This window comes from Pseudophryne corroboree, chromosome 8 (genome assembly GCF_028390025.1).
Source record: "Pseudophryne corroboree isolate aPseCor3 chromosome 8, aPseCor3.hap2, whole genome shotgun sequence".
NCBI lineage: Eukaryota > Metazoa > Chordata > Amphibia > Anura > Myobatrachidae > Pseudophryne > Pseudophryne corroboree.
In genome coordinates this window covers 344448347-344474532 of record NC_086451.1, presented here as the reverse complement: position 1 = coordinate 344474532, position 26186 = coordinate 344448347, and the positions used below count along the sequence as shown (strand labels likewise).

The window sequence follows — 26186 nt, the reverse complement described above, 5'->3', positions numbered from 1 at the left end:
ATTTCATCGTCTCGGCCATGACTAGTGGCAGCAGCTTCAGCACGAGGTGGAAGTGGATCTTGATCTTTCCCTAATTTTGGAACCTAAAAATTTTTGTTCTCCATATTTTAATAGGCACAACTAAAAGGCACCTCAGGTAAACAATGGAGATGGATGGATACTAGTATACTTATGGATGGAAGAGCGACTGCCGACACAGAGGTAGCTACAGCCGTGGACTACCGTACTGTGTCTGCTGCTAATATAGACTGGATGATAATGAGATGAAATCAATATATATATTGTAACACTGTAGGGGTGCAAGGTGCCTTTTCCTGGGGAATATGGCAGCACGCAGCAGTTGAGGAACACAAGTCCAGTTTCTGGTACAACTGACCCCGGCCAGTTTTATTGAAACAGAAAATAAAACAAACCCCAAAATAAAAATACCTTGCCTGTCCGGCACTAACTAAACATAAGATGTTCCTAACTGTCACTAAACAAAACACAGAGTTCTTCAGTACATACTGTATAGCTTACTTGCATCAGAAAGCGTGTCTCTCACACACAGATCCTGCAGCCTTCCCAGGCAGTCTGCCCATACTAATCAGGTTAGAAGCACTATATCACTCTTACACAGCTGAAACCCTGATTAGCCCTCTGTGAGGCCAAAGACCCGAACTGGGCCCAACGTCTAGAACTCGCCTTATCTCTCTCTCAGAGCCTTTACCCAGCTTTTACAGCAAACTGAAAAGGTTCAGACAAAACAAAAAAGCATTTTTCCTAGAAGCTAACATTTTCTAAAACATGTAAGACAAGAACCTGGGACAAATATACCTGCCCTCAAACACTATCCCAGTGTTCTTGTCGCATATCCCCCTCCCCTGTTTCGACCTAGGGGCCGGAACACTTGTAGCCCCCAAACAGAAGATGCGAGACAATGCATCTGCGTTGGCCAATTGTGTTCCCGGTCTATGTTCGACAGTAAACTTAAAGTCCTGCAACGCTAGAAACCATCTAGTTACACGAGCATTCTTGCCTCTATTTACATACATCCATTTTAAAGGGGCATGGTCTGTCACTAGTCTGAATTGTCTACCCAAGAGGTAATATCTCAAGGTATCTAGTGCCCACTTAATGGCCAAAGCCTCCTTTTCCACAATGGCATACCTTTTTTCATGCTCATTGAGTTTCCTACTCAAATAAATGATAGGGTGTTCGTCCCCATCTCTGGTTTGGGACAGCACAGCACCTATCCCTACCTCTGAGGCATCTGTCTGTACCACAAATTCTTTTGAAAAATCTGGTGTTATCAACACCGGTTGTGAACACAAAGCCACTTTTAACGCTTGGAACGCCTTTTCTGCATCAGGGTTCCATTTCACCACATTTGACTGCTTCCCTTTGGTAAGGTCTGACAACGGCACCGCTGTGGTCGCAAAATTAGGAATAAACCGTCTATAGTACCCAGTAATTCCCAAAAAAGCCCTTACCTGTTTTTTATTCACTGGACGAGGCCAGTTTTGAATAGCATCAACTTTATTCAATTGGGGCCTAATCAGACCTCTGCCTATGGTGAAGCCCAAGTATTTGACCTCCTCCATTGCGAGGCAGCACTTCTTTGGGTTAGCAGTTAACCCTGCCTCTCTGAGTCCAGTACTGCTTGTACTTTAACCAAATGTGACCCCCAGTCTGTACTGTGAATTACCACATCATCCAAATAGGCAGCTGCATATTTTCTATGGGGCCTCAAAATTTTATCCATCGCCCGTTGAAAGGTTGCTGGAGCCCCATGCAACCCAAAGGGTAACATCTTATACTGGTACAGCCCCTCCGGAACCGAAAAGGCTGTTTTTTCTTTGGCGCTATCAGATAAAGGTATTTGCCAGTAACCTTTGGTCAGGTCCAATGTGGTGAGAAACCTGGCTGTTCCCAGCCTTTCTACAAGCTCATCCACACGGGGCATGGGGTATGCGTCAAACTTGGACACCTCATTTAACTTACGAAAGTCATTACAGAAGCGTATGCTACCGTCGGGCTTCGGGATGAGCACTATGGAACTGGACCACTCACTGTTAGACTCCTCTATGACTCCAAGTTCTAACATGGTTTTAACTTCCTTAGAAATAGCTTCTCGCTGAGCTTCAGGAATCCTATATGGCTTTAAATGAACCCTGACCCCTGGTTCTGTGACAATGTCATGTTTTATTATGGTAGTTCGGCCAGGCAGCTCTGAAAATACCTCCCTATTTTGGATGAGAAATTCTTTAACCTGATTGTTCTGATCAGCTGATAATGTCTCTGACACTTTCACTGCGGGAAGCAACCGGGGTGAAGACACCGAAGGGCAAGGCTCCGCTGACAGAGACAACCTATCTTTCCAGGGTTTGATTAAGTTAACATGGTAGATCTGTTCGGGTTTTCTCTTTCCCGGCTGGTATACTTTGTAATTAACCTCATTCACTTTTTCCCTAATCTCAAATGGACCCTGCCATTTAGCTAGGAATTTGCTTTCCACAGTGGGTACCAAAACAAGAACTCTATCTCCAGGAACAAATTCCCGTATCTTGGCACTCCGGTTATAGACCCTCTGTTGAGCACTTTGGGCCTGTTCCATGTGCTCTCTGACAACAGGTACCACGGCTGCAATCCTATCCTGCATTTGTGTTACATGCTCAATAACGCTTCTATAAGGAGTGGGCTGTCCTTCCCACGTCTCTTTGGCAACATCCAACAGCCCTCTGGGGTGTCTACCATACAACAAATCAAATGGAGAAAACCCCGTAGAGGACTGAGGAACTTCTCTGATGGCCATTAACAAGTAGGGCAACAAACAATCCCAGTTTTTCCCATCTCTCTCAACAACCTTTTTTAACATACTTTTTAATGTTTTATTAAACCTTTCCACCAACCCGTCAGTTTGGGGATGGTAGATGGACGTCCTGAGGTGAGTGACCTTAAATAACTTGCACAATTCTTTCATGATCCTTGACATAAATGGAGTACCTTGGTCAGTCAAAATTTCTTTTGGTATTCCCACTCTACTAAATACCTGCACCAGCTCCCTAGCTATCGCCTTGGTTGTGATAGTGTGTAAAGGGACAGCCTCAGGATATCGAGTGGCATAGTCCATAATTACCAGGATATACTGATGGCCCCGAGCAGACTTTAACAAGGGCCCCACGAGATCCATGGCTATTCTGTCAAACGGGACCTCTATAATAGGCATGGGAACTAGTGGGCTCCTGAAATGGGGTCTAGGGGCATGATACTGGCATTCAGGACAGGAAGAACAATATTCAGACACTTCTTTATAAACCCCTGGCCAAAAGAACCTTTGTAAAACTCTTTCAGTGGTTTTTTCTGCCCCTAAATGTCCTGCGGTAACGTGACTATGAGCTAAATCTAGTACCGTTCTCCGATAAGGCTGGGGAACTACCAGCTGTTCCACCGCATCCTCACCCCTTTTGACAATGTGGTACAAGAGCTCATTACAGATGGCCATGTGGGGATACGTAACCCTGTCACCTGGTACCACAGGTTCCCCATTAACAATCTTAACATTCTCTCTAGCCTTTATTAAGGTAGGATCCTTTAACTGTTCAGACGCAAACAGATCCTTCTTTACCTCCAGGTCAGGCACGCTTTCAGTTCTAACTACTATGTCTCTGTTCCCGGCAAGAGGGTCCTCACTGGACTCCCCATCTGTCACTTCCCCAGCCAAACTAGCAAAAGGCAAAGGGCCAGAAAGTTCCGAAGACCCACGTACATCCATAAAATCACCGGTATTATCATCAACTGGCTTTTTTACTTCTCACATCTGATAACCGTGATTCCCACAGTTTCCAAAAATGAGGAAAATCCCTCCCTATTATGGCCTCATGCACCAAGGTAGGGACCAGTCCCACTTTAACCATTGCTGACCCACAACAAGTTTCTATATTCACCTCAGCAGTGGCATAATATTGGGTATCCCCATGTATGCAAGTTACCCCAATAGGTATTTGCTGGACCTTTAAGGGGTTCACTAACCCAGCTTTCACGAGGGTAACTAAACTTCCTGAATCTAGCAAGGCCTCTACCCGGTTACCTTCTAAGAACACATCACACATTTGTTTTTCCAGCTCAGGTGAAGGTACCACAGTACAGGCTAACCTAGCAAAGAAAGACATTCTGCGACATTCAAAGGCAGCATCACATTGCATGGGTTCTTGCGTGACTGGGCAATTGGCAATAACATGACCTGGCATACCGCACCTAAAACATTTAACCACACGATTATCAACCCATTTGGGCAGCATAGACCGTTCTAGCCCCATTGGCCCGTTTCCAGGGCCAGTGTTTACAGTCTCTCCAGCCTTGCGTTCTCTTAACCGCCCAGCAACGTTTTCCCACGGAACAGTCTTACCAGTCTTTACTGAAGGGCGCTGTCGAGGATCTATGGGTTGCTGGGTGGTCATCAGTAGTTCCTCTGCTGCCAAATACCTCTCTACCATGTCCACTAATTGGTCAGCAGTACCCGGGTTTCCATGGCTCACCCACTTGCGCAGGACCATGGGCAAAGATCTCAAGTAGCGGTCCATGACGACTCTTTCCACCATCTGGGGACCAGTTAATGTCTCTGGCTGCAGCCATTTTTTTGTTAGCTGAATAAGGTCGTGCATCTGGGAGCGCGGAGGCTTCTCCATGGCGTACAGCCAACGGTGCACCCGTTGTGCTCGTACTGACAGCGTGACTCCCAGGCGGGTCAGGATCTCAGTCTTTAGTTTATCATAGTCCCGAGCCTCAGCAGGGCTTAAATCAAAGTAAGCTTTTTGGGGCTCACCTGACAGGAAAGGTGCCAGCAGACTGGCCCACTGTGCTTTCGGCCAGTTCTCACGCTCGGCAGTCCTTTCAAACGTGGTCAGATAGGCCTCCACATCATCAGCCTCTGTCATTTTCTGCAGGAAGTGACTGGCTCGTATAGAACTAGAGCTGGTTGGAGCACTGACGGCCACATCTCCAACCCGAGCTGCAAGTCTCTGCACCACTTCTGCTAAGGCCTCTCTATCCTGACGCTGTTGCCTGTAAAGTTCATCAACAACTGCCTGCTGTTGTCTCTTATTTTCCTCCATTGCCACCTGCTGCTGTCTTATATTTTCCTCCATTGCCACCTGCTGCTGTCTGTTGGCCTCCTGCTGTAGTCTCCAATTTTCCTCCATTGCCACCTGCTGCTGTCGGTTGGCCTCCTGCTGAGCCGCTGTAGCTTGCAGCAAGGCTTTAAGCAGATCCTCCATGTCAACAGATTTTTCAGGCGGCTTTGCAGCTGCTTTCACCCAGGACATCTATCAAACCCTCAGGGGTGAGTCTCAGTAACTTCACACTGGGCTGTATCTACATAAACCACCGTTTTCTGCAGGCCTCACAAAGCTGCTGCTTTCACTTATGCGCAGAACGGCCTGCTCGCATTCTCCACCAAGTTGTAACACTGTAGGGGTGCAAGGTGCCTTTTCCTGGGGAATATGGCAGCACGCAGCAGTTGAGGAACAACACAAGTCCAGTTTCTGGTACAACTGACCCCGGCCAGTTTTATTGAAACAGAAAATAAAACAAACCCCAAAATAAAAATACCTTGCCTGTCCGGCACTAACTAAACATAAGATGTTCCTAACTGTCACTAAACAAAACACAGAGTTCTTCAGTACATACTGTATAGCTTACTTGCATCAGAAAGCGTGTCTCTCACACACAGATCCTGCAGCCTTCCCAGGCAGTCTGCCCATACTAATCAGGTTAGAAGCACTATATCACTCTTACACAGCTGAAACCCTGATTAGCCCTCTGTGAGGCCAAAGACCCGAACTGGGCCCAACGTCTAGAACTCGCCTTATCTCTCTCTCAGAGCCTTTACCCAGCTTTTACAGCAAACTGAAAAGGTTCAGACAAAACAAAAAAGCATTTTTCCTAGAAGTTAACATTTTCTAAAACATGTAAGACAAGAACCTGGGACAAATATACCTGCCCTCAAACACTATCCCAGTGTTCTTGTCACAATATATATATATATATAATATCACTAGTACTGCAGCCGGACAGGTATATATATTTATTATGTAATGACTGATGACGGACCTGCTGGACACTGTCAGCTCAGCAGCACCGCAGACTGCTACAGTAAGCTACTATAGTAGTATGTATAAAGAAGAAGAAAGAAAAAAAAAAAAAAAAAACGGGTAGGTGGTATAATATATATATATATATATATATATATATATATATATATATATATATATATATATATATATATATATATATATATATATATATAATTAAACTGGTGGTGATTATTAAACTGGTGGCCAGGTCACTGGTCACACTATCAGCAACTTGCAAGTAGTACTCCTAAGCAGACAATCACAATATATATTATACTGGTGGTCAGTGTGGTCACAATGGCAGTGTGGCACTCTGGCAGCAAAAGTGTGCACTGTACGTTATATGTACTCCTGAGTCCTGCTCTCAGACTCTAACTGCTCCCCACTGTCAGTGTCTCCCCCACAAGTCAGATATACATTATACAGTCACACTATCTATCTATCACTTCAGCAAGTAGTAGTACTCCTCCTAATGCTCCCCAAAATTACTACTGTCTCTCTCTACTCTAGTCTCACTCTCTTCTCTATAAACGGAGAGGACGCCAGCCACGTCCTCTCCCTATGAATCTCAATGCACGTGTGAAAATGGCGGCGACGCGCGGCTCCTTATATAGAATCCGAGTCTCGCGAGAATCCGACAGCGGGATGATGACGTTCGGGCGCGCTCGGGTTAACCGAGCAAGGCGGGAAGATCCGAGTCGCTCGGCCCCGTGTAAAAAAAAAAAAAAAAAGAAGTTCGGATTCCGAGGAACCGAACCCGCTCATCTCTAGTGCAGAGCACTGGTAACATGGATAGTGCTAAGGCAGGAGAGTACTGCCTGTAAGTGCTTACATACAAGGGGATGAAGAGAACTTTGGAGAAAACCAGGTTAATGGGTAGAGAAGATAACAGACATGTTAAGAGGGCAGCTGGCAAAATTTTGTAAAAATCGACATTTTTATGGTGCATTTAAAGCTGGGGAGACTAGTAGACATTTTAACTGGTTGATGGAGTAAGTTTATGTCATTACTGTATTTGATTTGCGGAGGAGTCGGATTGTGCGTGCACATGTTCATTAGCCTCAAGTATAATCTATTTCATGTGGTCTGATCCTGGTCAGACCAATTTGATTTAGCTCTACATATGCATAGCCAAATTGTTAGTGTATCCTGATATATTACAGCAAATTACTGGAATAGAGGGACCAACAGCTGTTTTGGTGTAGCACACTTAGCCAGTAAGTTGCTTTGGGTATGAGTCATTAGGTTGACATGCATTAGGTCGACTTTTTGGTGTTTTCTTCGTAAAGTGACGGGGAACCCCAATTAGTACATAGTGTCCCCTCGCATGGCTCTCTTCGCTCGCCATGCTTCGGGCAAGGTTACCATTCCCAGTCGTAGTCCATGTGGATCGTAAAGTATGAAAAAGTCCAAAAAGTTTTAAAGTGAAAATCTCACGTCAACCTTTTGAACTGTCGACTTCATGCCCATGTCGAGCTAATGCATTTCCACCAACAGTGGTCAACCTAATGACTGTTGATTTTAATGACCATATCACGTTGCTTCGATAAAAGGGAATTGGATAGACCTCTCAAAATTGCAGTGTGGGGACTGAAACTTCAGCTGATTAAAAGCAATAGAATTATGATGGCACAGAATAGAAAATATGATCAGAAGATTGCTGCACATGCCAGCTAATTACGTTGATCTCTCTCTGCATTTTAAACCAGTAACTAAAAACAAAACAAAAAAACATTGTAGGTAAGAATGGGTTAAGAAGTGGTCCAGATACTTGACACAAATAACCAGATTACTTCCAGTTTGGTGACTGTGTGTTGTGAGCTAAAAGCTTCTTGGTTGATCTTTGCAACTTTTTAAATGTAGTCTTTAGAAACTTCTTTCTGTTCAAGTATTTTGGAAAGAGTATTTGTTTATTTTGTCTTGAGTTTTTTGGAACTTGACCATGTTTGAAATACATTTCCTAGTGCTAACTATAATTAAGCAAGTACACTATTGTAGTTGAAGCACCTTTTAAGCTTAATGTTATGTTTATGTTGAAAGGATATCTTTTGTGGCTTTGTTTTTACCATTTAATATATTTTTTTTTTTTTGGTGTGTGGTGTTTTTTTCTTTTGTGTCTGCTTGTTGTTGATCACATTTATATTAATTGTTAAACACCATTAAGTGTATTTACAGAATTTATAGACTGACGTTTATGTAAGGTCCTGTGTAAATTTGGACAAAAATAATTTTTTTAAAATATATCGTATGATATTGATTTCAAATATTTGAATATATTGTATTGTTCATCCCTTTTTTTTTTTTTTTTTTTTTTTTCTCTCCCCCACTTCTTTCTTTTTTTTCTTTTTCTTTTTTTTAGATCTTCTTTATCAAACTTGTTTTCGAGTGAGTTTCAAAACATGTCGGGCTCTGCCAGGCAGAAAAAAGGATCTTTGCAGCAACATAAATGTGGTTTCTGTAGGTCAAACAGAGACAAGGAATGCGGGAAGTTGCTTATGTCCAGTAACCAGAAGGTGACAGCGCATCGTAAATGTCTGGTAGGTATGAAGCGCGCACACAAAGGTAGCAATTACTTGTTCTTGTCATAAGATGCTTTATCCGTGGTAATTGTTATTTAAAATATTTATTTTATTATTTTTGATTTACTTGGATATCTGCATAAAGTCTGAAACTATACAGATAGAATATCTATATCCTTGTGATCATTTTCTATTTCAATTCACTGGACTCCTTGAGATTATTTGAGTACTGTCCTTGCAGCGTAGTGTATGTTACCACAGAACTCGGTTTTATCTTATGGAGCTTTAATGCTTTTTAGAGTAAATTTTAACACTTGTCAGAAAGTGTGTGCACAGATGCCAGTGTTCTCCCCAGAAAAATTGGCCAGTTTGATGGCATCAAAATTCGCTGGGTGGAGGCCTTTACAATAATGAAATGTTGAAATCTAAATCCTGACCTTATATTGATCTAAACTCTAGATTAACATTTATACATCTCTACTCCTCTTCTTAGAGGTCCAGTTGTCAGCAGCGATTTCATAATCTGACTGTAGGATCTGGTCCCTCTAGAGCAGAGGTTCTCAAACTCGATCCTCGGGGGCACACACAGTGCATGTTTTGCAGGTAACCCAGCAGGTGCCCCCGAGGACCGAGATTGAGAACCTCTGCTCTAGAGCAATTGACATCAGATTATTTAGGGCCACATTCAATTAGCTGCAGTAATTAATTGCGGGCTATATGGTCGGTCGGGGCTGTTTAGTTAGAGCTTGCGGCAGCCCACCATAAAACCACAGGCTGCATTTAAAGCATATTTCTGCAGCGGGGTACACTGGTATTCCACAGGGAATAACATTGGGGTGTAGAGTTGGATCTTTATCCGAGGCACCAACAGGCTAAAGCTTTGACTGTTCCCAGGATGCACTGCACCGCCTCCTCTATATTCCCGCCTCCAGGAACTGGAGCTCAGTTTGTAAGTTGGTGCCTGCAGTGCAGGCAGTTAATAGGGAGGGCTGTGCTAGGCAGCCCTGAAAAGAGCTTATCTGACAAGAAAGAAGACTTCAAGGGCTGCAGCATAGGCACTTGGTGCTATATGTCATACTGACATATCGTGCTGCGACGCTGTATACTCCCGCACCCTGGTTGCTGGGTACTTACAGCAGAGGCGCGCCGGTCTCATCGGGCACACATACCACCCCCGCTCTCTTGGATCACGTGGCCGCACGATAGGGAGGAGGTAAGAGGGTCCCCCCAGGTGGGACCCGCCGAAATCGCGATCTGGTCACGGTCTCCGGAGACGGACCACACTGCTGGCGTGGACGCTGTGGCTGTGCAGGGACCCCACTATAACCACCAGGGCAAGGAGCACAGGTCGGCTTTACTAAAATCCATTTAGTACAGTTTCCACAGTACCCGGTGGTGAAGTCCAGCATAGGGGATAAGGTGCTGACCTGTAGCCCCTCCCCCAGGCGCCATCTACAGCAGAAGTTCCCGCTTGAGCTGCTTCCCTCTCCCTGGGGTAAATTTACTAAGATGGGAGTTCTATTTCAGATGGGATGTTGCCCATAGCAACCAATCAGATCCTACTTCTCATTTATATAGCACCTTCTAGAAGATAACACCTGGTATCTGGTTGTTACGGGCAACATCCCATCTGAAATAGAACTCCCATCTTAGTAAATCTCTCTCTCCCCCCCCCCCCCCCCCCCCGATTGGGCGCCATTACACACAGCTGCGCTGATCCTGGGACTGCTGGGCACGGTCTCCTCTGTAAAGCCGCCTGCTTCATCAGCGCTGTGCATTTACAGGACACATAAGTATTCTACATGTCGTTTAGACAGCATTAGTTAAGAACAAGTGCACCATTGACAGAATATATAGTACAAGTATTCTATGATATACATCCAGTATTTACTGTGCATTGTTATATCTGTATATATACATAGCTTTATGTAGTATTGCTAGTCCAGTGCAATTTTGTTTGTAATAATTTCTGCATTGTACATGTGACTGTGTGTGCCAATAGCTAGAAAGAGAGAGAGAGATACACAGAGAAAAATACCAAACGGTGTGTGTATTTCAGTCACCTTATACCTCCTTAAATCCTCTGTTTGTGATCTGCATTGCATTCACACTCCACAGGGGTTTTTTGTCAGGTACTGTGTCTGGCTATATCGGAGGTTCTCAAACTCGGTCCTCGGGGGCACACACAGTGCATGTTTTGCAGGTCTCCTCACAGAATCGCAAATGAAATAATTAGCTCCACCTGTGGACCTTTTAAAATGTGTCAGTGAGTAATTAATACACCTGTACACCTGCTGGGTTACCTGCAAAACATGCACTGTGTGTGCCCCCGAGGACCGAGTTTGAGAACCTCTGGGCTATATATGTAGCTCTAGAGCTACATTCTCCAATAATGTCTGCGTCACAGGGCAGGAGATCTGTGGCTGATCCTGCGTCATGCAGTGCTGACGCCGCTGATTATCTGAGGAAAATTTTCCAGCTGAGGGTCCAGGTATTGGGGATTCTGTACCCCTCGGTCAGCCTGCAGCACCGGTGGCACCAAAACCCACCTTGGGCTGCTTTTTCTAATTTACTGACTACGCTAGTAATGAGACTTGCGCCCCCTGTGGGACCTCCCGTGCCATTACAGCCACATATTGTCCCTGTAGCTAATTCGCCATAAGCGGATACTCTGTCAACTCAGTTACAGCAGTTAAATCAGTCTTTGGTTAAACAAAAGCCTGATTCTCGCCCTCCTAGGACCAAAGGTTCATCTAAGCGGGCCATTTCTTCCTCCCAATCCATACATGTTTCAGATACTTCATCTGATGAAGATGGCATATATACTGACCCATCAGACACTGATGCTTCTGATGGGGAATCTACAACACAGGTGGATGTACCTGACCTCTTGGAGGCTATCCAACTGATTCTTCAGATTGATGATGAACCTGAACTTCCAGATACGTCTAAGAAGCCGAAGGTTACTAAATTAGTTTTGCCACATTCTGACCATTTATTTGACATATGTCAGAATCCTGGCAGTTTCCAGGAAAGAGATTCTCCCTGTCTAAAAAGATGCTAGCTCGTTATCCCCTTGCTGCAGAGTTAAGTAAAAATTGGGAAACACTGCCGCCGGTGGACTCTCATATTGCACGTCTGGTGGTGTCTTCTACTCTGCCCGTCACTACCGTCACCTCGCTGAAGGAACCGACTGATAAGCGTGTGGAGCATTGCTTGAAGTCTATTTACACTCTTGCGGGTGCTGTACATAGACCTACTTCTTGGGCTGCAAAAGCTATTGAAGCCTGGGTTCAAGAAGTTAAAGCGGCGCTACCTCTGCATTTTTATGATAATGCCAGACAGTGTCTTTCATATATTACCACAGCCTCTCATTTACATTCAGTAGGCCGCCTCTGATGCCGGTGTGCTGGCAGCCAAAGCGTCTACTACGTCCATTCCGGCTTGCTGGATTCTGTGGTTGCAGTCCTGGTCTGTGGATCTGGACTCCAAAAAGACCTTGTAGGTAATCCCTTTTAAGGGAAACATCCTTTTTGGGGAAGACCTGAACAAGACTGTTGCTGACCTAGCGTCTGCTAAAACTGCATGTCTGCCGAGTACTAATCCTTCGGCTCCGAAGGCTAAGAGTACCACCTTTTGTTCCTTTCGGCTTCCAAGTATAGCAAAGGGTCAGGCGTACCCAAAACAGGCTTGCACTTCCAAAACCTCTAAGCCCAAACATAAATGCTCACGGGCTGCCCGTCAGCCTGCTTCCAAAGCAGACAAGCCTGCTGCATGACGGGACGGGGCGGGCCTCCCCCCTGGGGAACCCCAGGGTGGGAGGCTGACTTCTGCGGTTCGCCCAGGTATGGTTACAGACCACTTCAGATGCCTGGGTGAGGGAAGTCGTTGCTCATGGATACGCCATCTCTTTCATGAAACGTCGTCCTCGCCAGTTTTGCTCGACAAATATCCCTTCGGATCCGTTGAAAGCAAGAACCCTACATTTAGTGGTACAATCCCTCCTGGACACAGGAGTGATAGTGCCGGTGCATCTGGCTCAGAGGCAGGGGGTACTGTTCAACGCTGTTCCTAGTTCCGAAACCAAATGGATCTTCCCGGCCCATTCTCAACCTCAAGTCTTTCAACAAATTTGTGAAGGTTTCCAAATTCCGTATGGAAACTCTTCGCGCTATTGTTTTGGCCTTGGAGCCCAAGGACTACAGGATTCTTACTTACAGTGGGGCAAAAAAGTATTTGGACAGCCACCGATTGTGCAAGTTGACCAACTTAAAGATTATAGTTTTTCTGACGTCCTAGTGGATGCTGGGAACTCCGTAAGGACCATGGGGAATAGCGGGCTCCGAAGGAGGCTGGGCACTCTAGAAAGATCTTAGACTACCTGGTGTGCACTGGCTCCTCCCACTATGACCCTCCTCCAAGCCTCAGTTAGATTTCGTGCCCGGCCGAGGTTGGATGCACACTAGGGGCTCTCCTGAGCTCTTAGAAAGTTATAGTCTTAGAATTTGTTATTTTCAGTGAGACCTGCTGGCAACAGGCTCACTGCAGCGAGGGACTAAGGGGAGAAGAAGCGAACTCGCCTGCTTGCAGCCGGATTGGGCTTCTTAGGCTACTGGACACCATTAGCTCCAGAGGGATCGACCGCAGGCCCAGCCTTGATGTTCGGTCCCGGAGCCGCGCCGCCGTCCCCCTTACAGAGCCAGAAGCAAGAAGATGGTCCGGAAAATCGGCGGCATGAAGACATCCTGTCTTCACCAAGGTAGCGCACAGCACTGCAGCTGTGCGCCATTGCTCCTCATACACACTTCACACTCCGGTCACTGAGGGTGCAGGGCGCTGGGGGGGGTCGCCCTGAGGCAGCAATAAAAACACCTTGGCTGGCTAAAATACCTCAATATATAGCCCCAGGGGCTATATATGAGGAAAATACCCCTGCCAGAATTCCATAAAAACCGGGAGAATAGGCTCCGCCCCTTTTTCGCGGCCTATCTCCTCAGCACACTGGCGCCATTTTTCCCTCACAGCTCGGCTGGAAGGAAGCTCCCTGGCTCTTCCCTGCAATCTACAGTACAGTAAGAGGGGAAAAGAGAGGGGGGGCATTAAATTTGGCAATATATATATTATATGAAAAGCAGCTATTAGGGACATAACTCAGTTAGTCCCTGTATGTATGTATATGTGTATGTATGTATGTATGTATGTATGTATGTATATATACATATATATATATATATATATATATATATATATATATATATATATATATATATATATATATATCGCGCTCTGGTGTGTGCTGGCATACTCTCACTCTGTCCCCCCAAAGGGCTTTTGTGGGTCCTGTCCTCGTTTAGAGCATTCCCTGTGTGTCTGCGGTGTGTCGGTACGGCTGTGTCGACATGTTGAATGAGGAGGCTTATATGGTGACGGAGCAGAGGCCGATATATGTGATGTAGCCCCCTGTGGGGCCGACACCAGAGTGGATGGATAGGTGAAAGGTATTAACCGACAGTGTCAACTCCTTACATAAAAGGGTGGATGACGTAACAGCTGTGGGACAGCCGGCTTCTCAGCCCGCGCCTGCCCAGGCGTCTCAAAGGCCATCAGGGGCTCAAAAACGCCCGCTCTCTCAGATGGCAGACACAGATGTCGACACGGAGTCTGACTCCAGTGTCGCTAAGGTTGAGACATATACACAATCCACTAGGAACATCCGTGACTTGATCCCGGCAATAAAAAATGTGTTACACATTTCTGACATTAACCCAAGCACCTCTAAAAATGGGTTTTTAGGTTGGGGAGAAAAAACAGGCAGTGTTTTGTTCCCCCATTAGATGAATAAATGAAGTGTGTGAAAAGCGTGGGTTCCCCCGTTTAGAAACTGGTAATTTCTAAAGAGTTACTGATGGCGTACCCTTTCCCGCCAGGAGGATAAGTTACGCTGGGAGATATCCCCTAGGGTGGATAAGGCGCTTACACGGTTGTCAAAAAAGGTGGCACTGCCGTTTTAGGAACGGCCACTTTGAAGGTACCTGTTGATAAAAAGCAGGAGGCTATCCTGAAGTCTGTATTTACACACTCAGGTACTAGACGGAGACCTGCAGATCGTGCTGCTGCAGCGTGGTCGGTGACCCTGTCAAACATGAGAACATATTAAAGACGTCGTCTTATTTATGAGGGATGCACAGAGGGATATTTTGCCGGCTGGCATCCAAAATGAATGTAATGTCCATTCTGTCAGGAGGGTATTAGAGACCTGTCACGGGACAGGTGATGCTGACTTTAAAAAGATTCTGCCTTATAAGGGTGAGGAATTATTTGGGGATGGTCTCTGGGACCTCGTATCCACAGCCACAGCTGGGAAGAAATATTTTTACCTCCGGTTTCCTCACGGACTCAGAAAGCACTGTATTATCAGGTACAGTCCTTTCGGCTTCAGAAAAGCAAGCGGGTCAAAGGCGTTTCCCTTCTGTACAGAGACAAGGGAAGAGAGAAAAAGCTGCACCTGTCAGCCTGCTCCCAGAATCAACATTCTACTCTCGCTTCCTCGGAGCCCACAGCATGACGCGGGGGCTCCACAGGTGTAGCCAGGTACGGTGGGGGGCCGTCTCCACAATTTCAGCGATCAGTGGGCTCGCTCACAGGTGGATCCCTGTTTCTTTCAAATAGTATGTCAGGGGTACAAGCTGGAATTCGAGATATCTCCCCCCAGCCGTTTCCTAGATTATGGCTTGCCGACAACTCCCTCAGGCAGGGAGGCTGTACTAGAGGCAATTAATAAGCAGTATTCCCAAAGGTAATACTCAAGTGCCCCTACTTCAACAAGGACGGGGTTACTATTCTACACGGGTTGGGGTACCGAAACCGCATGGTTCGGTGTGACCCATTTATATTAAAATCCTTGAACACATACATAAAAAAATTAAAGTTCAAGATGGAATCGCTCGGGGCGGTTATTGCAAGCCTGGACGAGGGGGATTACATGGTATCCCGGGACATCAAGGATGCTTACCTGCATGTCCCCATTTACCATCCTCGCCAGGAGTACCTCAGATTTGTGGTACAGGATTACCATTACCAAGTCCAGACAGGACTGTACAAGGCACCGAGGGTGTTTACCGGGGTAATGGCCGAAATGATGATACTCCTTCGAAAAAAGGGAGTTTTAATTATCCCGTACTTGGACAATCTCCTTATAAGGGCGAGGTCCAAGGAGCAGTTGCTAGTCGGGGTAGCACTATTTTGGAAAGTGCTACAACAGCAGGGTTGGATTCTAAACAGTCCAAAGTCACAGCTGGTTCCTATGACACGTCTACTGTTCCTGGGAATGGTTCTGGACACAGACCAGAAATAGGTGTTTCTCCGGGAGGAGAAAGCCAAGGAGCTGTCATCTCTAGTCAGAGACCTCCTGAAGCCAAAACAGGTATCGGTGCATCATTGCACGCGAATCCTGGGAAAAATGGTAGCTTCCTACGAAGCAATCCCATTCGGCAGGTTCCATGCAGGAACTTTTCAGTGGGACCTGTTGGACATGTGGTCCGGATCGCATCTTCAAATGCATCGGCTGATAACCCTGTCTCCAAAGACCAGGGTATCTCTAAAATGGTGGCTGCAGAGTGCCCATCTTAAGGAGGGCCGCAGGTTCGACATACTGGACTAGGTCCTAGTGACCATGGAGGCCAGCCTTTGAGGCTGGGGGCAGTCACACAGGGAAGAAACTTCCAAGGACTTTGGTCAAGTCAGGTGACTTCTCTACACAAAATATTCTGGAACTGAGGGCCAGTTACAATGCCCTGGGTCAGGCAAGGCCTCTGCTTCAAAACCAGCCGGTACTGATCCAATCAGACAACATCACGGCGGTCGCCCATGTAAACCAACAGGGCGACACAAGAAGCAGGATGGCGATGGCAGAAGCCACAGGGATTCTCCGATGGGCGGAAAATCATGTGTTAGCACTGTCAGCAGTGTTCATTCCCGGAGTGGACAACTGGGAAGCAGATCTTCTCAGCAGGCACGACCTCCACCCGGGAGAGTGGGGATTTCATCCAGAAGTCTTCCAAAGGATTGTACACCTTTGGGAAAGGCCACAGGTGGACATGATGGCGTCCCGCATCAACAAAAAGCTATAAAAGATATTGCGCCAGGTCAAGGGACCCTCAGGCGATAGTTGTGGACGCTCTGGTAACACCGTGGTTGTACCAGTCGGTTTATGTGTTCCCTCCTCTGCCCCTCATACCAAAGGTATTGAGAATAATAATAATAAGAAGGCGAGGAGTAAGAACGATACTCGTGGTTCCGGATTGGCCAAGAAGAGCTTGGTACCCAGAACTTCAAGAAATTATATCAGAGGACCCATGGCCTCTGCCGCTCAGACAGGACCTGCGGCAGCAGGGGCCCTGTCTGTTCCAAAACTTACCGCGGCTGCGTTTGACGGCATGGCGGTTGAACGCCGGATCCTGAAGGAAAAGGGCATTCCGGAGGAAGTCATTCCTACGCTTATTAAAGCTAGGAAAGAGGTTACAGCAAATCATTATCACCGCATATGGCGGAAGTATGTTGCATGGTGTGAGGCCGAAAAGGCCCCAACAGAGGAATTTCAACTAGGTCGATTTCTGCATTTCCTGCAAGCAGGAGTGAATATGGGCCTAAAACTGGGCTCCATTAAGGTACAGATCTCGGCTCTGTCGATTTTCTTTCAAAAAGAACTAGCTTCAGTACCTGAAGTTCAGACATTTGTAAAGGGAGTGCTGCATATTCAGCCCCCGTTTGTGCCCCCTGTGGCACCTTGGGATCTCAACGTGGTGTTGAGTTTCTTAAAATCACATTGGTTTGAACCACTAAAACCGTGGATCTGAAATATCTCACGTGGAAGGTGGTCGTGTTGTTGGCCTTGGCTTCGGCCAGGCGAGTATCAGAATTGGCGGCTTTGTCCTGTAAAAGCCCTTATCTGATTTTCCATATGGATAGGGCAGAATTGAGGACTTGTTCCCAGTTTCTCCCTAAGGTGGTGTCAGCGTTTCACCTGAACCAGCCTATTGTGGTGCCTGCGGCTACTGGGGACTTGGAGGACTCCAAGTTGTTAGACGTGGTCAGGCCCTGAAAATATGTTTTCCAGGACGGCTGGAGTCAGAAAATCTGACTCGCTGTTTATCCTATATGCACCCAACAAGCTGGGTGCTCCTGCTTCTAAGCAGACTATTGCTCGTTGGATTTGTAGTACAATTCAGCTTGCACATTCTGTGGCAGGCCTGCCACAGCCAAAATCTGTCAATGCCCATTCCACAAGGAAGGTGGGCTCATCTTGGGCGGCTGCCCGAGGGGTCTCGGCTTTACAACTTTGCCGAGCTGCTACTTGGTCAGGGGCAAACACGTTTGCAAAATTCTATAAATTTGATACCCTGGCTGAGGAGGACCTGGAGTTCTCTCATTCGGTGTTGCAGAGTCATCCGCACTCTCCCGCCCGTTTGGGAGCTTTGGTATAATCCCCATGGTCCTTACGGAGTTCCCAGCATCCACTAGGACGTCAGAGAAAATAAGAATTTACTCACCGGTAATTCTATTTCTCGTAGTCCGTAGTGGATGCTGGGCGCCCATCCCAAGTGCGGTTTATCTGCAATGCTTGTACATAGTTATTGTTAACTAAATCGGGTTATTGTTGAGCCATCTGTTGAGAGGCTCTATTGTTTCATACTGTTAACTGTGTTTCATATCACGAGTTGTACGGTGTGATTGGTGTGGCTGGTATGAGTCTTACCCGGGATTCAAAATCCTTCCTTATTGTGTACGCTCGTCCGGGCACAGTACCTAACTGAGGCTTGGAGGAGGGTCATAGTGGGAGGAGCCAGTGCACACCAGGTAGTCTAAGATCTTTCTAGAGTGCCCAGCCTCCCTCGGAGCCCGCTATTCCCCATGGTCCTTACGGAGTTCCCAGCATCCACTACGGACTACGAGAAATAGAATTACCGGTGAGTAAATTCTTATTTTTGTAATTTCCATCATAGGTACACTTCAACTGTGAGAGACAGAATCTGAAAACAAAACCCCCCAGGAAATCACATTGTATGATTTTGTGTATTCTTGTGGAAAATAAATATTTGGACACCTACCAAGCAGCAAGATTTCTGGCTCTCACAGACCTGTTACTTCCTTCTTCTTTAAGGAGCTCTGATGTCCTCCACTCGTTACCTGAATTAATGGCACCTGTTTGAACTGGTTAACTGTATAAAAGACACCTGTCCACACCCTCAAACAGTCGGACTGCTACCTCTCCGCTATGGTCAAGACCAGAGAGCTGTCTAAGGACACCAGGGCCAAAATTGTAGAGCTGGACAAGGTTGGGATGAGCTACTCGACAATAGGCTTTTTGGTATAAACTCCACTTGCCATGTTTGGAGGGAGAAGATGAATGGCATCCCAAGAACACCATACCCACTAGGAAGCATGGGAGTGTATAAATCATGATTTGGGGCTGCTTTTCTGCAAAGGGGACAGGACGACTGATCCGTATTAAGGAGAGGATGAATGGGGCCATGTATCGTGAGATTTTGGGCAAAAACCTCCTTCCCTCAGTAAGAGCATTGAAGATGGAACGTGGCTGGGTCTTCCAGCATGACAATGACCCCAAACACCCCCCCCGGGCAACTAAGGAGTGGCTCCGTAAGTAGCATTTTAAGGTCCTGGAGTGGCCTAGCCAGTCTCCAGACCTCAACCCAATAGAAAATCTGTGGAGGGAGTTGAAAGTCCTTGTTGCCTGGCGACAGTCCCAAAACATGACAGATTTAGAGAAGATCTGCATGGATGTCATGACGGTCCTTCTCCTCCTTCAGGGTATCAGGATCCTGCCGTATCTAGATGACTTGTTGATCCTGGCGAACTCCCCAGATGTTCTCCTCCGTCATCTGGAACTAAAGGTCCAATTCCTGCAAGCCCACGGGTGGCTCATCAATTTGAAGAAATCCTCACTGGTTCCTTCTCAGAGCATGGTGCACCTGGGGGCATTACTGGACACACACACACAACCAACGGTTGTTCTTGTCTCTGGAGAAGGTCCTGAAACTTCAGGACAGGATAAGATGCTTCCTATCTTGCCCATGTATGTCGATACACTCGGCGATGCAAGTACTAGGCCTCATGGTGTCGGCTTTCGACATGGTAGAGTACGCTCAATTTCATTCCCGCCCTCTGCAGAGATTAATCCTTTCCAAATGGGATGGCCTGCCTCACCGGATCAGGACTCGCATGATCTCCTTGACTCCGGAGGTCTGTCTTGTCACTGACCTGGTGGCTACAGGACCAGCAATTGAGCAGGGGTCATCCCTTCTGGATCTCCAACTGGGTCCTTCTAACGACTGATGCCAGTCTGCGGGGTTGGGACGCAGTGTTCGAGCAGCACTCTCTTCAGGGTCTGTGGACCAGGGAGGAACCTCCTCCTGATAAACATTCTGAAGTTGCGGGCAGTGTCCAATGCTTTGAAACTGACCCAGCCTCTGGTACAGAACAGGCCTGTTCAAGTACAGTCTGACAAAGCCACCATGGTGGCGTACATAAATCAAGGCGACACCCGGAGCCGCATGGCAATGTTGGAATTGTCAAATATTCTTTGTTGGGCGGAACGCCATCTGCCAGCGATATTGGCAGTGCTCGTTCCGGGGGTCCTCAACTGGGAAGCGGACATCCTCAGTCGTCAGGACGTGCACGCCGGAGAGTGGAGCCTTCATCCAGAAGTCTTTCAACTCCTAGTGGACAAGTGGGGCCTAACCAGATGTAGACCCGATGGTGTCTCGACACAATCACAAGGTTCCGGTCTTCGGAGCAAGGACAAGGGATCTTCAAGCAGCGTTCGTGGATGCACTGGCAATTCCATGGAAATTTCGGCTGCCGTACGTGTTCCCTCCGGTGTCACTCCTGCCCAGGGTAATAAGGAAGTTCAAGCAAGAAGGAGGAATGCTACTTCTGATCGCTCCAGCGTGGCCCAGACGGCATTGGTTCTCAGACCTTCAGGGTCTCTCGTTAGAGCGCCCTCTTCTACTTCCGCAACGCCCAGACCTCGTTCAGGGCCCTCTTGTCTACCAGGATCTGACCCGACTGTCTTTGACGGCGTGACTCTTGAAGCTTCCGTTCTGAGGGCCAAAGGATTTTCTGAGGCGGTCATTCAAACTATGTTGAAGGCCCGTAAGCCGGCTTCTGCTCGGATTTATCATAGGGTCTGGAATTCTTACTACACCTGGTGTGCGGCTAAGAATTATGATGCATACAAGTTCAGTACTGCCAAACTCTTGGCTTTCCTGCAACAGGACCTGGACTTAGGCCTTCGTCTGGCCTCTCTCAAGGTTCATATATCTGCCTTGTCGATATGGTTTCAGAGAAAAATTGCGACTCTGCTTGATGTTCATACATTAACTCAGGGTGCTTTATGGATTCAACCTCCCTATGTTCCTCCTGTGGCTCCTTTGGGAGTCGAATCTTTTAGCCTGTTGGTGCCTCGGATCAAGTTCCAACTCTACACCCCGATGTAATTCCCTGTGGAATCCAGTGTACCTCGCAGAAAGATTTAACAAAAAGGTAAGTTCTTACCATAAATCTTTTTCACTGAACCTTGAATAATTGTGTCCTTGTATTCCGTATCCGATAATACCCCCTTTCACACTGCCAATGCCGGATCCCTCCCGGGAATTGGAAACTGGTCCTTCCCGGGTGGGATCCGGCATTGGTTGCTGCTGCTTGCTTCCCCAACCCGGCAATATGCCGGGCGGGTTGCCATAGCAGCGGAGCCGGCAGCGGGGGCTGCGCTGGGAGATAAGATCTCCGCGCCGCCTCTCCCTGTTGTAGTGAACGGATCCCGGGTCGCATCGACCAGAGAGCCCGTTTACGCTGCCATTGACCCGGGAATAACACTGCTTTATTCCCATGTTGAATTGCCGGGTCAGGCGACCCTGGATTTCCGACATGGCTACGGTGTCGAGACTGCATTCTGCCGGGTTGATACCGGGTTATTTGTGCGGTGTGAAAGGGTTATTAGTCTCTCTTGTATTGTTAAATATTGCTATGATTTCTTATTTATAAGTTCATGTTTGTTTTGTGTTTTAATGTATTAAGAATGTGGAATGAGCCAAAGCTTTGTGGTTTATAGTTATTATGTACATTTACTGGTGATGTTACACAGTTGGACTACAAGTACTCTATTTTATTTCCTTAGCTGTTTTCTTCAGCACTTGTATCTACACAATCAGACAGTGAAAATATTGGTGGGTTTTCCATAGAAGATATACAGAAGGAACTGAGAAGGGGGAAAAAACTGGTATGTCTGTACTCACAATTAAAGTAAAATATCTAGCAGTTGCATAAATTACTGATCATTCTCTAACGTCCTAGTGGATGCTGGGGACTCCGTAAGGACCATGGGGAATAGACGGGCTCCGCAGGAGACTGGGCACTCTAAGAAAGATTTAGTACTACTGGTGTGCACTGGCTCCTCCCTCTATGCCCCTCCTCCAGACCTCAGTTAGAATCTGTGCCCGGACAGAGCTGGGTGCATTTTAGTGAGCTCTCCTGAGCTTGCTAATAAAAGTATTTTAGTTAGGTTTTTTATTTAAAGAGAGCTTCTGCTGGCAACAGACTCTCTGCGACGTGGGACTGAGGGGAGAGAAGCAAACCTACTAACTGCGGCTAGGTTGCGCTTCTTAGGCTACTGGACACCATTAGCTCCAGAGGGATCGAACACAGGAACCTAACCTTGGTCGTCCATTCCCGGAGCCGCGCCGCCGTCCCCCTCGCAGAGCCAGAAGACAGAAGCCGGCGGGTTGAAGCAAGAAGACTTCAAAATCGGCGGCAGAAGACTCCTGTCTTCATATGAGGTAGCGCACAGCACTGCAGATGTGCGCCATTGCTCCCACACTAACCCACACACTCCGGTCACTGTAGGGCGCAGGGGGGGGGGGGGGCGCCCTGGGCAGCAATTGAGTACCTCCTGGCAAAAAGCAGCATATATACAGCAGGGCACTGTAATATGCATGAGCCCCCGCCATTATTTTTACACAAAATCGCGGGAGAGAAGCCTGCCGCTGAGGGGGCGGGGCCTTCTTCCTCAGCACTCACCAGCGCCATTTTCTCTCCACAGCTCAGCTGAGAGGAAGCTCCCCAGGCTCTCCCCTGCAGAAGCACGATAGAGAGGGTGAAAAAGAGGGGGGGGGGGGGGGGCGGCACATAAATTTGGCGTAAAAACAATATATACAGCAGCTACTGGGTTAACGCTGTTACTGTGTGATTCATGGGTCATATAGCGATGGGGTGTGTGCTGGCATACTCTCTCTCTCTCTCTGTCTCTCCAAAGGGCCTTGTGGGGGAACTGTCTTCAAATAGAGCATCCCCTGTGTGTGTGTGGTGTGTCGGTACGTGTGTGTCGACATGTCTGAGGTAAAAGGCTCCCCTAAGGAGGAGATGGAGCAAATATGTGTGTGAGAGGGTGTCTCCGTCGACAACGCCGACACCTGTTTGGATATGTGTAATTAAGTGCTAAGGTGAATTTATTGCACAAAAGATTAGAGAACAGACAGGAAATCTACCCATGTCTGTCCCTATGTCACAGAGACCTTCAGAGTCTCACAATGCTCACTATCCAAAATAATAAGCACTGATATCGACACGGAGTTTGACTCCAGTGTCGACTACGATAATGCAAAGTTACAGCCAAAATGGCAGAAAGGTATTCAATATATGATTATTGTAATAAAAGATGATTTGCATATCACTGACTCATTTGTCCCTGACACAAGGGTACACATGTTAAGGGGAAGAAAGCTGAGGTAAATTTCCCTCCTCTCATGAGGAAAGAGCGGGAATCTCCAGACAAGAGACTGCAGCTTCCCACAAAAAATTCTCCGGCAGTATCCTTTCCCCACTAGGGCCAGGATGTGATGGGAATCTTCCCCTAGGGTGTCACGTTTGCCCAAAAGGTAGCCCTGACGTAACAGCTATTCTCAGGGATCCTGCAGATAGCGTGCACATTCTGGTACACTACTCAGACCGGCGATTGTGTCGGCATGGGTTTATAGCGCTGTGGCAGTGTGGACAGGTACCTTATCAGCAGAGATTGAGACTCTAGTATGCATATAGATTTCTCTAACGTCCTAAGTGGATGCTGGGGACTCCGTCAGGACCATGGGGTTTAGCGGCTCCGCAGGAGACAGGGCACAATAATAAAAGCTTTAGGATCAGGTGGTGTGCACTGGCTCCTCCCCCTATGACCCTCCTCCAAGCCTCAGTTAGATTTTTGTGCCCGGCCGAGAAGGGTGCAATCTAGGTGGCTCTCCTGAGCTGCTTAGAATAAAAGTTTAAGTTGGGTTTTTTATTTTCAGTGAGTCCTGCTGGCAACAGGCTCACTGCTACGAGGGACTTAGGGGAGAGAAGAAAACTCACCTGCGTGCAGGATGGATTTGCTTCTTAGGCTACTGGACACCATTAGCTCCAGAGGGAGTCGGAACACAGGTCTCACCCTGGGGTTCGTCCCGGAGCCGTGCCGCCGACCCCCTTGCAGATGCCGAAGTTGAAGAGGTCCAGAAACAGGCGGCAGAAGACTTTCAGTCTTCATAAGGTAGCGCACAGCACTGCAGCTGTGCGCCATTGTTGTCAGCACACTTCATACCAGCGGTCACTGAGGGTGCAGGGCGCCCTGGGCAGCAATGTATTATACCTTTTTTCTCTATCGTCCTAGTGGATGCTGGGGTTCCTGAAAGGACCATGGGGAATAGCGGCTCCGCAGGAGACAGGGCACAAAAAGTAAAGCTTTTCCGATCAGGTGGTGTGCACTGGCTCCTCCCCCTATGACCCTCCTCCAGACTCCAGTTAGATTTTTGTGCCCGGCCGAGAAGGGTGCAATCTAGGTGGCTCTCCTAAAGAGCTGCTTAGAGAAAGTTTAGCTAGGTTTTTTATGTTACAGTGATTCCTGCTGGCAACAGGATCACTGCAGCGAGGGACTGAGGGGAGAAGGAGTCAACTCACCTGCGTGCAGGATGGATTGGCTTCTTGGCTACTGGACATCAAGCTCCAGAGGGACGATCACAGGTACAGCCTGGATGGTCACCGGAGCCGCGCCGCCGGCCCCCTTGCAGATGCTGAAGACAGAAGAGGTCCAGAATCGGCGGCTGAAGACTCCTGCAGTCTTCTAAAGGTAGCGCACAGCACTGCAGCTGTGCGCCATTTTCCTCTCAGCACACTTCACACGGCAGTCACTGAGGGTGCAGGGCGCTGGGAGGGGGGCGCCCTGGGAGGCAAAATGAGTACCTATAAAGGCTAAAAATACCTCACATATAGCCCTAGAGGCTATATGGAGATATTTAACCCCTGCCTGATTTCTCAAAATAGCGGGAGACGAGCCCGCCGGAAAAGGGGCGGGGCCTATCTCCTCAGCACACGGCGCCATTTCCTCTCACAGCTCCGCTGGTCAGGACGGCTCCCAGGTCTCTCCCCTGCACTGCACTACAGAAACAGGGTAAAACAGAGAGGGGGGGCAAATTTATGGCGATATTTTTATATAACAAAGCAGCTATAGGGGAGCACTTATTATAAGGCTATCCCTGATATATATATAGCGCTTTTGGTGTGTGCTGGCAAACTCTCCCTCTGTCTCCCCAAAGGGCTAGTGGGTCCTGTCTTCATTAGGAGCATTCCCTGTGTGTCTGCTGTGTGTCGGTACGTGTGTGTCGACATGTATGAGGACGATATTGGTGTGGAGGCGGAGCAATTGCCAAATATGGGGATGTCACCTCCTAGGGGGTCGACACCAGAATGGATGCCTTTATTTATGGAACTACGGGATAGTGTCAACACGCTAAAGCAGTCGTTTGACGACATGAGACGGCCGGACAATCAATTAGTGCCTGTCCAGGCGACTCAAACACCGTCAGGGGCTGTGAAACGCCCTTTGCCTCAGTCGGTCGACACAGACCCAGACACAGGCGATGACTCCAGTGGTGACGGTGACGAATCAACCGTATTTTCCAGTAGGGCCACACGTTACATGATTTTGGCAATGAAGGAGGCGTTACATTTAGCTGATACTACAGGTACCACTAAACAGGGTATTATGTGGGGTATGAAAAAACTACCTATAGTTTTTCCTGAATCAGAAGAACTAAATGACGTGTGTAATGAAGCGTGGGTTGCCCCTGATAAAAAGCTGATAATTTCAAAGAAATTATTGGCATTATACCCTTTCCCGCCAGAGGTTAGGGAGCGCTGGGAAACACCTCCTAGGGTGGACAAGGCGCTAACACGCTTATCTAAACAAGTGGCGTTACCCTCTCCTGAGACGGCCGCACTTAAAGATCCATCAGATAGGAGGATGGAAAATATCCAAAAAAGTATATACACACATGCAGGTGTTATACTACGACCAGCTGTAGCAACTGCCTGGATGGGCAGTGCGGGGGTAGTTTGGTCAGAATCCCTGATTGAAAATATTGATACCCTGGACAGGGACAATATTTTACTGTCGTTAGAAAAAATAAAGGATGCATTTCTTTATATGCGTGATGCACAGAGGGATATATGCACACTG

At 47.4% G+C, this 26186-nt stretch overlaps 1 protein-coding gene across 2 annotated transcripts in view; it reads left to right on the top strand.

Annotated features, from left to right (window-relative positions):
* Positions 1–26186, top strand: part of PHF6 (PHD finger protein 6) — a 99175-nt gene that overhangs the window by 7075 nt on the left and 65914 nt on the right. For both annotated transcript variants that reach the window (XM_063937472.1, XM_063937473.1), the window contains exons 2-3: positions 8473–8650; positions 21828–21929. In XM_063937472.1, the coding sequence (XP_063793542.1) occupies positions 8473–8650; positions 21828–21929 (280 nt within the window). The remainder of the gene's footprint in view (positions 1–8472; positions 8651–21827; positions 21930–26186) is intronic.